This window comes from Hyperolius riggenbachi, chromosome 9 (assembly GCF_040937935.1).
Source record: "Hyperolius riggenbachi isolate aHypRig1 chromosome 9, aHypRig1.pri, whole genome shotgun sequence".
Taxonomy (NCBI): domain Eukaryota; kingdom Metazoa; phylum Chordata; class Amphibia; order Anura; family Hyperoliidae; genus Hyperolius; species Hyperolius riggenbachi.
In genome coordinates this window covers 280,309,007-280,321,601 of record NC_090654.1, presented here as the reverse complement: position 1 = coordinate 280,321,601, position 12,595 = coordinate 280,309,007, and the positions used below count along the sequence as shown (strand labels likewise).

At 42.4% G+C, this 12,595-nt stretch overlaps 1 protein-coding gene across 4 annotated transcripts in view; it reads left to right on the top strand.

Moving 5' to 3' along the window:
* FERMT2 (FERM domain containing kindlin 2) overlaps window positions 1-12,595 on the top strand; it is a 168,126-nt gene that overhangs the window by 128,440 nt on the left and 27,091 nt on the right. For all 4 annotated transcript variants that reach the window (XM_068254663.1, XM_068254662.1, XM_068254661.1 and 1 more), the window contains 3 exons: window positions 5,125-5,259; window positions 11,389-11,438; window positions 12,389-12,513. In XM_068254663.1, coding sequence (XP_068110764.1) covers window positions 5,125-5,259; window positions 11,389-11,438; window positions 12,389-12,513 — 310 coding nt within the window. The remainder of the gene's footprint in view (window positions 1-5,124; window positions 5,260-11,388; window positions 11,439-12,388; window positions 12,514-12,595) is intronic.

Sequence of the window (12,595 nt, the reverse complement as noted above, 5' to 3'; positions counted from 1 at the left end):
AGCCTCTGTATGCAGATGACATTCTTTAAACACACCTCGGGTTCTCTTTAAGGCCTCTTTCACAGTGGGACGTTAAAGTCGCACGTAATAAAAAATTATAACGCAGACTAACGCACAGCAATACAAAGTCTGTGCAACATTCACAGTGCACACGTTGCGTTGTGTGTAACGTGTAGCAATATTTAGAAAGTGCTGCATGCTGTGCGTTTAGCAATACATTTGCTGCGTTGTGTGTTGCACATGCTCAGTAAGTTGTTTTTTTTTTTTTGTTTTTTTTTTTTTAATGTAACGCATGCACTGTTTTCGTTACATCAGTATGTGACAAAAACGGCGCACCAAGAGACACATAGTGCAGTGCAAAATAACGTCCAATTTTATAAACTACATGCGCTACGTTAGGGGCACATTGTGCGACTTTAAGGCCTCGTTCACATCAGGGCCGTTTCTGTGCGCTTTTTACAGCGCACTGCCCTGTGCGTTCAGCAAGGTATTGATTTTTCCATGTAACTAAATGTAGCTGGTTCACATCTATGCGCTGCGCTGAGCAGCGTTACAGAAACGTAGTGTTGCATGCATTTCTGTGCGTTGAGCTGGAAAGCGCACAGCAATGCAAGTGAATGGGTTCGCTTTTTTAGCACATAGAATCGCGTACAAGCGCATAGAAGCGCATGCGTTTTTTACCCCTAATTGGAGAAAAAAATACATTTACATACAAAAACAAAGTTTTATTGACAACTGCTGCTGCTACAGTAAGCAAAACGTGCTTTAAAGAATCGCAGCGCAACGCACAGAAACGCGGACGAAAGCGCGCACAAGCGCATGCGTTTTTTACCCTGCGCTTTAACACGTTTTTCAGCGCAGCAGATGTGAACGAGGCTTTACGTCGCATCAAACGCAACGTCCCACTGTGAAAAAGGCCTAAAAGATAAAACTAATGTATGAAATCCGAACCCTTTGCAGGTGTTGTGGATTGATTAGCTGATTAGAGTCTGACACTTTGAGCCGAGAATCTAGAACCTTCTCACAATATTCTAATGGTCTGAGATTCTGATTTTGGGGTTTTCATGAGCTGTAAGCCAAAATCATCAAAATTTATCACAAAGGCGTGAAATCTCTCACTTTGCATGTAATGAGTCTATTTCATTTATTAGTTTTGCCTTTTTAAGTAGAATTTCTGAAATAAATGGACTTTTGCACAATATTCACATTTTTCTAGTGTCACCTAAATGCAGAAATCACCTCCCAGAGCATTCTGACTAATGTCTAAATGAATATTGTAAAAAATGAGCAATTTTTATTCATCATGTTGTTTTCACTACAGTCCTCTTTAAAGCATCAGGGACAGCCATACTATCCCAGGAAAAAACACCCTTATATATTCAGTAAGTAGATCAATACTTGCTCTACTTACATATGTATTGTACTGTCCACGTTTTTATTTCAGTGAATTTTATATAGTAAATACAGAGAAAACTGTTCCATGCATTTTCCATCTTTACTGCATCTGACTGAAGCCAATGCTGATGTCATTTCCTCCTTTTGCCAGTCCTCTCTCCCACTGAGCTATGTACTAAAACTGCACTGTCCTATCTAGCTTGCTTTGGAAACACATGAGCACATATAGATCATATATCAGAAGCTTCTGCGGAGAGGTGAGGTGCATTTCCCTTCTCAGCCTCCTGTTACACTGAATTGCCCTCAGCCAATCAGTGAGGAGCAGAAATACAGGAGGGGAGATAACAAGCTTCCCTCTCCCCGGCAATGTACTAGAATAGAGCCAGGCTGATTGAGATAAGATTCAATACAGCGGAAACATTGATTATATTGAAATACTTGCAATGCAGGGTCCAGCTGTAGACTACGTAATAAACACAGAGCAGTTTTTTTTTTTTTTTTTTTTTAAATAAGCACTTAACAGAGGGCATTAAGAGAGCCATACATTCACCCACTAGATTTTATCATTATTATTATTTAAAATTGTGACTATTTTGGGTCGACAGTCTAGCACGAGCTCGGCTCTCTCTCAACGGCAGCATTCTCCTTCTGTGATCTGCCAAGGTGAGTATGACTCGGCTGTCCTCTGCTATAATTCCTGCCTGGTCTTATATCATCAAATCACACATTCTATCAGACGATCGTATTGTGTTGCATGTGAACACCTTTTTCGGGTTGAGATAGTGGACAGCGAGGGAGAGATAGTAGTAAAAATGAGAGCCACTTGCTGGCAACTGATTGACACAGTGACTGACTGCATGTAGTGGCTTTAATTTGCTAGCATGGATTATGTAGGTAGAAAAATACAAAGTCTTGTAAAAGTAATACCTTTTTAATGGCTAACTGATAAAGTTAAATAATGCAAGCTTTCTGGGATCTAGTACCTTCTTCAGGCATATTTCCAGACGTTAGCTGAAGTAAAACACTGATGCAGGTAAATAGTAAACACAAAGATGGCAGTTGTGCTGGTTGCTGTTTAGCAGTTAGATGTCAGGTGATCAGCAGGGTGGAGCCAGTGAGCTTATGCAACCAAACATGAAATCTAGCTGTTTCTGAAGATAGTGAAGCCAAGTCAATCATGTTGCATAAGGAGTCATGAATCCCATTTCACAATTTAAACTCTCTGTTAATGTCTTAAACATCTTCATAAATTTGTACTCAGAAATCTTTCTTGCTTGTTCATTTTTGAAGTTACCCTTAAGAACAAGTACTTTTAGATCTTGCATGCTGTGTCCTGGTTCACAGAAGTGTTGGCCCACTGGTGTGTCCATTTTACCCTCATTAATTTTAAAGCGGTGATGGTTCATTCTTGTGTGCAGTTTTTGTCCTGTTTACATTTTTACTACTAGCATGGATTCCACTTCCTGGGTCAGTGAGGATTTGGAGAATTTTCTAGTCCTGTAGCTTCAGTCTTGCCTTGTCTAATGGCCCGTACTCACGGGCTGCAGAAGTGGCCTGTCGCCAGCACACGTGAGCGTGCTAGCGACAGGCCGGCGACAGCTTCTCTCCAGGTCCCTCCGCGTACACACGCGGAAGAGGGACCAGCGGCGAGACGGAAGCTGTCGCCGACGTTCCTCCTCCCCCCGCCGGAAGCTTCATTCACCTCTATGGAGGTTGCTGTCGCTAGTCCGCGTACTCACGCGGACTAGCGACAGTTGCGGCGGAGGTGCGGCGGCGACTGTTGCCATGCGATTGAAACTTTCAATCGCATGGCGACAAGAGCGGCGGGCGACAGTTCGGGGTGCGCGTGCGGCGGCCCATACTCACGGGCGACCTGTCGCCGCAACACGCGCGCGCCGCGTGTTGCGGCGACAAATGTCACTCGTGAGTATGGGCCATAAGTCCTTATAGTTGTATCTTCATGGACTGCTCAGTAACCTTGCTCTGCGTTATCACTTGGCACACTTCTGTAGAGATGGCATCCAGCATTGCTGCCACACAAAGAAAGTCAGCTTTGACCCTAAAACCACTCCTTCCACCCCATTTATCTCTTCCTCTTCATCTGGAAATTAGGTTCTTCATGGTCCTCTGAAAGGGAAAACAGCCTGAGGACAACAAGTCCAGAGTATGAAGAATTATGTGGAACCATTTTCCTAATGACCAGGAAGTTTAAATGCTGTAAGGATTTGGTTTCAGGGTCAAAGTAGCACATTCCACGAAGATGTAATTTCTCTTCTGTGGTCATCCGGCCAAATTCCAACTCTGGTGGGCGATTCTGTTCAGACAGCCAAACCTACATGTTAAATAAGGTCATCCTAGGACTTCTGCAACATGGTCATAGAAAGAACTCCTCAAACAACCTCTATTTTGTGGTCCTCTTGGCTTGAACAGCAACCCTGCTCATAGATGGCTAACTTTCTGTAGGATCTGTGGGGAATGTCTTTATCTTCAGGGTAGAAAATAAAAGATAAGGCTTGTGGATTGTCCAATATCCTGTGGCTGGTGGGAGGCCGGTGAAACATCTGTAGATGGTTTTCCTCTAGAAGAGGAGCAGCAAGCACAACATAGACGTGATCCTATTATTCTGCTGCTGTGTGGCTCTGGAGGGGTGGGAGAGGAGAGGGCCGCAATCCTGAGAGCGGACAACAAAACATTACAAGATCAAAGGGGAGTTCTGGCCGCTGGCCAAAGGTTGTGAATGTTCTGCTAATGAGTTTGCTGGAGTTTTGATCTCTTTCAAAGTAATGAAGACACATAGCATCAGTGTTGGAGGGAATTGTTTTGTCCCAACCCTGAGTTTGTACCAGGGCGGGTTGTTTTGGCTTGTGAATGATCCTCTTGTGGGTCAAGTGGGGCTTAATTTACTGCGTTCCTCTCCTGGTCTCCAATCTGCTTCTCTATTCCTTGTTCTTATGGCAGGTTAAAGGGAATCTGAAAGGAAAATAAACTTATTAGATAATGAATTGCATGTGTAGTACAGCTAAGAAATACAACATTAGCAGCAAAGAAGAGTCTCATATTGTTTTCCAGTACAGGAAGAGTTAAACTTCGGTTGTTATCTGTGCAAAAGAGCTTCTCTGAGCTCTCCCACTAATTTAGTCAGAGATAGGTGCTTCAGAAAATTGCACCGATCTGTCGCTCGCTGTTTCTTTAAAGGACAACCGTAGTGAGGGGTATATGGACGCTGCCATATTTATTTCCTTTTAAGCAATACCAGTTGCCTGGCAGTCCTGTTGATCCTCTGCCTTTAACACTTTTAGCCATAGCCCCTGAACAAGCATGCAGCAGATCAGGGGTTTCTGACATTGTCAGATCTGACAAGATTAGCTGCATTCTTGTTTCTGGTGTGATTCAAACACTACTGCAGCCAAATAGCCCATCGGGGCGGCCAGGCAACTGGTATTGCTTAAAAGGAAATGAACATGGCAGCCTCCACTGCAAACATTAGAGAATGATGCAATGTTTTAGCAAAACAGCTATACAACTGAAAATAATGTTCCATCAATTACCCTTACTACACATACAATTTATTATATCCTACTTTTTCCGCTTCAGTGACACTTTTTAAAAAATAAAAATGGAGCGCTGATTGGTTACGAGGAGAGAAGAACCTGACGCATTATTCATACTTGATTCATTGATGTGTATCCTTTCTGGTTTTTTTATTTGTTTTTTTTTGTTTTTTTTTAGTATCACATAAATAAGCTATCCATGATGGCAACAGAGAACCATTACAACAACAGCGATAAGGAAGTAGATGAGGTGGACGCGGCGCTCTCGGACCTGGAGATCACCCTGGAGGGAGGGAAGACTTCCACCATCTTGGTAAGTGGCAAGTCTGTTTATTGTCTGGGGGAAAAATTGCCTCCTTGACCTAAATATCCAATGAAAATAACCCAGAAGTAATTAGCTCAGAGGGGCTCCACAATCTTTGAACGCCTTCAAATGATCTGCTGGACTCCAAGCACCTCTCATGGGTATGCCTTTAAGCCAGGCGACTTCCAACAAAGTCGTGCTATGACCCCTCTGGAGGAGCCTCTTGCAATGGCCAAGCGTGTCACTTCCTCTTCCTGCTTCATTCAGTGATGCACTTCTCTAACAGAGAAGACAGGGGTGACCCGAAAGTTATAACATAGCCAAGATGGCAGCCGCGATTTTTAAATTGAACAAAAACTGTTTGGTGTAGAGCGGAGATTCAGGCATCAAATGAAAGAGGAGAGCACAAGCTACAGAATGGTATGCGTCTTTAAAGGGACACTTAAGTCATCCCCAAAAAAATGAGTTTTACTCACCTGGGAGTTCCAGCAGCCCCCTGCAGCTGTATTGTGCCCACGCAGACTCCCTCTGAGCCTCCTGTCCCCGCTGGCAGCCACTTCCTGTTTCGGCGACAGGAACTGACAGGCAGGGAGCGCGAGTGATTCTTCACGTTCCCGGCCACAATAGCGCCATCTATGCTGCTATATGATATATACTCTATGCTATAGCAGCATAGAAGGTGCTATTGTGGCCGGGAACGTGAAGAATCACTCGCGTTCCCTGCCTGTCGGTTCCTGTCGCCGAAACAGGAAGTGGCTGCCAGCGGGGACAGGAGGCTCAGAGGGAGTCTGCGTGGGCACAATACAGCTGCAGGGGGCTGCTGGAACCCCCAGGTGAGTAAAACTCATTTTTTTGGGATGACTTAAGTGTCCCTTTAAGTGCTTTACAGTACTGGTCAGGGTCTCTTCAAAGGACCCATATGAGGTGCTAGGAGTCCCTTTAAATACTGTGCGTGCAAGCTAAAAGACAAACTTGCACACATGTGGTCAACTTGCATGATAGTTGTGCAGGTTGATCTGCCGGATGGATCTGACAAACAACCTGTTATTAGTTGGTATAGAATAGAAGGGAGATCTGCAACTATGTCTTCTCCAAAAGCTTTATTAGGACATATCCTCAATACAATCAAGTAACCTCTTAGCTAAGAGGTTACTTGATTGTATTGAGGATATGTCCTAATAAAGCTTTTGGAGAAGACATAGTTGCGGATCTCCCTTCTATTCTATACTGACTAAGCTTGGCTGCTTTGGATCCAGCACTGTTTTCTCCAGCGCAGTGGAGCGGTTTCTATCTGTGTTCTGTTATTAGTTGGTCGTCTTGTTGTTTGCCAGCTGTACATTCGCCCAACTTCTCTTTCAACAGAGCAAGTTAAGATGATCGTTGGGCAGATTGTTAGTATGTGTGTAGGAGTCTTAACTCCAGGCCTCAAGGATCAAGGTCCTCACTAGGGATGGTTGGAATACTTCCACAGTAACCTGATTTCCAAGTTTCCAGATGGAAATCTACTTTTTGCTCTTGTAATCGGAAATAGTATTTCTGTGGAAAAGCAGCATTACCACAACTTGGAAATTTTAGCCCAATCACAGAACTCTGAAGTATTTGGTCAATCGGAAAATACTAAATTTTACGGTAATCAGAATATCACTGACAGTTTAGGTCACAAGACGCGGAAATGCTCGGTAGTATTTGAATCCAATCCAATTTTTGCAGAAAAATTCTGCATTCTCTGATTGAATCTATACTTCAGACTCGAGTATTTTGCCAATCAGATAATTTGTAAGTATTTGGCCAATCAGTGGAATTGAGTGTTTCATGGATGTACGCATAATAGCAGGGCTGTGGAATGGGAGTCGAAGCAATTTTGGGTATCCGGAGTTGGAGTCGGGGGTTTCATAGTCAGATGATTTTTGTACCGACTCCACAGCCCTGCATAATAGCGTACATCTGCAAACATTATATATTTCCAATTTTTTAAAAACCTTTTTTTAATTAACTTTATTAACAAAAATGACAAAAGGACTTTCCTCAGAAATCTGCGGAATAGGTGATCTGCTTTGGCAGAAATCGGAAAATCTTTGGAATTAAAAAACGGGCAGTTCAGACCATCCCTAGTCCTCACACATTTTTAGCACAGCTCAATTTAATTGACGGGACTGAATCGGGAAAGGTGTGCTTCATCAAATAAAACACATTTCTCCGTCCAACAAAAACACTGGCATGGATATGGCCCTCGAGAACTGGGTTTCGACACCTGTGAGATCATGTTTACTACTTTTATGGAGGCCTCTTAGGATGTCTCTTTTTAACATTGCAGTTTCCACCAAAGTTGAATTTAACTTTAAAAATGAGCTGTCAGCCATACTATCTCAGGAAAAAAACACATATATAAGTAGAGAAATACTTGCTCTACTTACATAACAGATGTATTGCACTGTCCACGTTTTGATTTTAGTGATTTTTCTACAGTAAAAAAAAAAAAGAGAAAATCTTTCTTGGCATTTCCCATTTTATCTGTGGCTATTTTGAAGCCAATCCTGATGTCATTTCCTACCTTACTCTCTTCTGTGTTTGCATTGCCTGCCCTTCACTATAGAAAGTGCATATTCTCAGCATGAGAAATATTGGCCAATCAGAGAGGCGCAGAGGTGTGGGAGGGGAACACATGAGGGATAGAGGCTTCAGCCAATCAGGCTGCATTAGTTAAGTGTGAGGGGAAAGTAGAGAAGCAAAAAAGGACAACTCGGCATGCCCTGGAAATTTCCTTGTGTGGCAATGTACCAAATAAGAGTCAAGTAAACTGGGGAATGATCATTTATCAACAAGAAAAGTAATAGTGATTTTAACTTTTTGATTGCCTGGTTAGCATCCTTATTCCTTGTTTACCAGATAAAAATAAATAATTGACTTTTGATTTTATGCCCGACAGTTACACTTAAATAATGAGACCAAAAGTCGTCTTGGGTTGGTAAGAGAAGTTACATGCGTTCCAAGGTTGAGATTCCGGTCACTAAAAAGGACTTGACTGGTTCTCTTTTGAGTGAATAGTCACAAAAGTTTTTTGTTCCGTTGTCTGGGAGATGGCAGAACTTTGGGCGTTGACATTTTTGTAAAGCTTTCAGGGTATTAGACCTGTGATCTCGTTCTACTTTCTGAAATCGGAACTCTTCATGCAACAAAAGTCCTAAGATTATGATGTCAGAACCTGGAACAGCGATGGGCTGTCCCCTAAAGGCACAAGATGGCAGCTGTGACATAACCCAGTCGGCTCCTGAAAAGTTAGGCTGGAGTGGACTGAAACGTTAGAAAAGTACTCTGGTTTTGAAGTGTCTGCCAATAGCTTGTTACGTTAGCGTAAGGACAATCAGAGAGGGCCGTATGGCCAGGGACGGTATGTGTCCTGCTGTCTTATGGGATGCCGCAGGCTGTACAATCTCTTTAAACAAAAGCTTAATAGAAGATAAAGGTCACCCTTTTCCCATGTTACCGCACTGCGAGTTCTTTCTGATGTTATTAACCCCTTGTTGTCTCAGTTGCTGTCATAGGGCTACGACCTGCTGGAGTGATTTTTTTTTTTTCTTTTGATGGAACAGAGTGTTCTGTACACGCAGATAGGCACACAGTATATGACATTAGAATGCTTTACTTAAGAAAACGTGCAGAGATATATCCTACACCACCATCAGGAAATGCAGCTTACTTAGAACAGAGAGGAACACAGAATCAATACAGGAAGTCACAATACCATAGAGATCATCATCACATTTTACACACAGTGACCTCTTGTGGTTGTTTTACTATACTGCAGTGAATTATTCCTGTTGATACTTTCAACAATTTTAGTATTGTTTTGGGATCGCTGCCGATTGCTGGCTATTCTAAAAGTGCTATGCTAATGAAAGTGGAGGCAAACCGACAGGAGCGATTGTGATTAGGGAAATCGCAATTGCGAGTGTAGTCCCGTAGCATTTTTTGAGTCCTTGCTCGCCAATACAAAAGATTGGAACTCTGCAAAATTTTGCAGAGTTCGTACTACACAAGCCACAAAAAATAAAACACAATTGCTTTTAAAGAGAATCTGTACTGTCCGATTTGTACAATTAAAAAACATACCAATGGAGTCACTGTGATCTGCTGGGCCCCTCTTTGCCGTTTCCGCTGGTCCTCGCCGCTATCCTGGCTTTTAATAACCAGTTTTAGGCAGTGTTTACCAACAAAAAACATGGCATTTTGTTAGTCTCTTTAAAAACGCAAGCACTAAAGTAAAATCACCTCTAAAAGCACCAGAAATCTCTTTGGAAATCGCTCAGCAAAAAACACTTTGCGATTAGCGATCTGTAGTATGTGCCTTGTCAAATGGCTGACTTCCAGTGAGTTTCACTTTTAGAAACTATGATAAAATAATGTAAGCTGGTCACTGGTGGACAATGTAAATGTTTATGTAGACTGGGCAGTTGAGATGAGTAACTGGCGAGATGCATAAAATCTGGGGGTATACAGTAATAATTTAGACTCTCCTGTATATTACAGCCATGGATGCTTGCCGTAACCCAGGTTACACCTCATCCCATTTCACATATTCCACCTGGAGCACTGTCGCCATCTTTGCCTAAAGGTGGCACTAACGGTCGAATTTCTAGCGAAAAATCGTTTGAGCGATCAGAAATTCTGATCGGATTGGTTGCAACTATTCTCCTTTGATGGGCACAATCCATTATGGACAATTATAAAAATAGTCGTCCAATTGGATTTTAGTCGAACCAAAATTTGGATTTTCTTGTTGGTTGTGATAGATAGGGAGCAAAGATTGGTTCGTTGATGGTGCAGTGAATGATTTTTCTTCCTATCAGAATTATCTGATCGCTCGAATGATGTTTCGCTAGGAATTGGATCCTTAGTGGCCACCTTAAAGGGGTTTGGGGAGACCTACACACCCAATCTGCTGCTTCTAGGACATTGATGATTTGGGGTTTAGAATTCCGAGATTATCATTAATAAGCTTTCTAAACTGCCGATACTGCTTCTGCATGGTGACCACATGTTCTGATACCTTGAGACTTGCACAGTTTCCAGGCTTGGTACGAATGTGTGGCACAAAGCCTTAAGATCGAATATTAATCGCTATAATCACATTTTTGTACGATAAAGTGCTTTAACATTTCAGGACATGAAATAGTGTTAAATCTAGAAGATTTAAAGTGGAGATAAACTTTTACTCATTGCACAATTGTGTTCCTTTCATATATTAAAGTGGAGATAAACTTTTACTCATTGCACAATTGTGTTCCTTTCATATAGTTTATAGGGCATTCCTCAAGCCAAATATTTTTTTTTGTTTGTTTTAATACTCAAATTACCTATAAACTAAACAAGCCTCGCCCACAGCTCCTTTTGTACCTTGGCACTCTTAGAGCAATGTAGCAAAGGCTTCTGGGAGCTCAGTCTGGGCAGGAGGAGGGAGTGTTACTAACTATAGATTGCAGAGGGGAGGAGGAGAGGGGATTGAGCTGAGGGCTGGAGATGCGATCAGCTTGCCTGTGTAATGTGACATGCAGAACATGGCTGCGGTCATTGTATCACAGGAAGAAATAATCATATACAGTTGAAGCTGTTTGCAGCTAGATTTGCTGTGCAAACTATCTCAGTTTTAAATAAGATATATAGAAAAGTTACTTGTTATAGTTAGTTTTTCACCTCGGATCCGCTTTATGTAAAGGCTCGTACACACGCCTGACTGCAGCCAACGACTGGTCTGTCGGTACCTCCCGCTGGGCGGGTTTTCAGCAGACAGTACAGCGTGTGTACAGTCTGTCGGCGGACTGATCACACGCTGTATTGTCTGCTGAAAACCCGCCCAGTGGGAGGTGCCGACGGACCCGTTGTTGGCTGCAGTCAGGCGTCTGTACGAGCCTAAACGCAGAAGGGAACATAAACTAGAAGAATACTGTACATCATGTATTTATAAGCAGTACAGACATTTGACCATAATCTGTGCAGCATGAGCTTGCAGCCTTTCCTTCTTTCGAGGGTTACCGCATACTTTAATCTGTTTAATTATATTTTATTCTGATGTGTTTGGGGTAAGGGGGGTGACTCTGGTTAGAGGCTCCTGTGTATAATGTCTTTCTTTGTTCTGTACAGGGTGACATTACCTCCATTCCAGAACTGACAGACCATTTAAAAATATTCAAGTAAGTTAATGTTCGTTTTTTTTTTTTTTGTTTTTTTTTTACTTGTAATGTTTTCCACTATATGCGACCAGTATAAATTTAAGGCATGGTAAATACGGGGGCATCAATTGCTGACCTATTTACAATAAAATAACTAACTTGCACAGGGATGCTCTGCCTCTAATACTATAAGTCACAAGATACGAGCCGGGTCACACAGAGCAGGTGTGACCCTATTGGCTGTGTTCTGGTTGTGGGTGTGGCTTAGATGCTGCTGAAGCCAAAACATAATCTTGCCGACTAGGCAAGCTAAGTAATGGCAGCCTCCATATTGGTTGATATTGAAGATGATATTTAGAGGAGATTGTTGCCAGATGATGTCAATCATCATCCCATAACGCTGCAGGAGGCTCCTGTAAAGGCTTTGGACGTACTCGTGTCTCTGAGTGCTTCCGCAGATGGTCACCACCATACTGCGCTTGCGCGAGGTCGCTCTTGCGCATGCGCAGTACGGAGCAGCCCATCCTTGGAGCCACTCGGACAAGAGTGCTTCCAAAGTTCCTGAAGGCAGCAAATTAGAACAGGGCGCTGGAACGAGGAAACCCAGAGAGGACCAGGAGGGCTCTGAGATCCAGACCTTTCCCTCTCCATAGATAAGTATTATATTTGACTTTTTATCATTTCAATACACATTTGTTTTAACAGGCAGGAATAGGGACTACAAATCAAAGCCTTCATCAGCTAATATATTTATCCAGCAGCTGTTGGGCAGCTGCACTGATTTGCTATTAGATATTTCCCCTAGATTAGTAGTGAATGGTAATGTCATTTTTTTTTTATTATTATTATTATTATTTCAAACTCTGTATTAGAAGAGGGTCTAGCACAGTGTTGTCCATTTTCATGAATTTTTCTGAAATAATTTCACTTAAAACTCTGACTCTCATATTCATTTTCTTTTTACATTGCAGACCAAAAAAGCTGACACTGAAGGGCTACAAACAGTATTATTGCACATTTAAAGACACGTCGATATCTTGTTACAAGAGTAAAGAGGAGGCCAACGGAATGCCAGCCCACCAGATGAACCTACGGGGTAAGAGGGGAACTGAGGGGCAGTTCTGCTGACTGGTTGTCTCTGGATGCATTCCTGACTCGATGTTTAAAAAAAAAAAAAA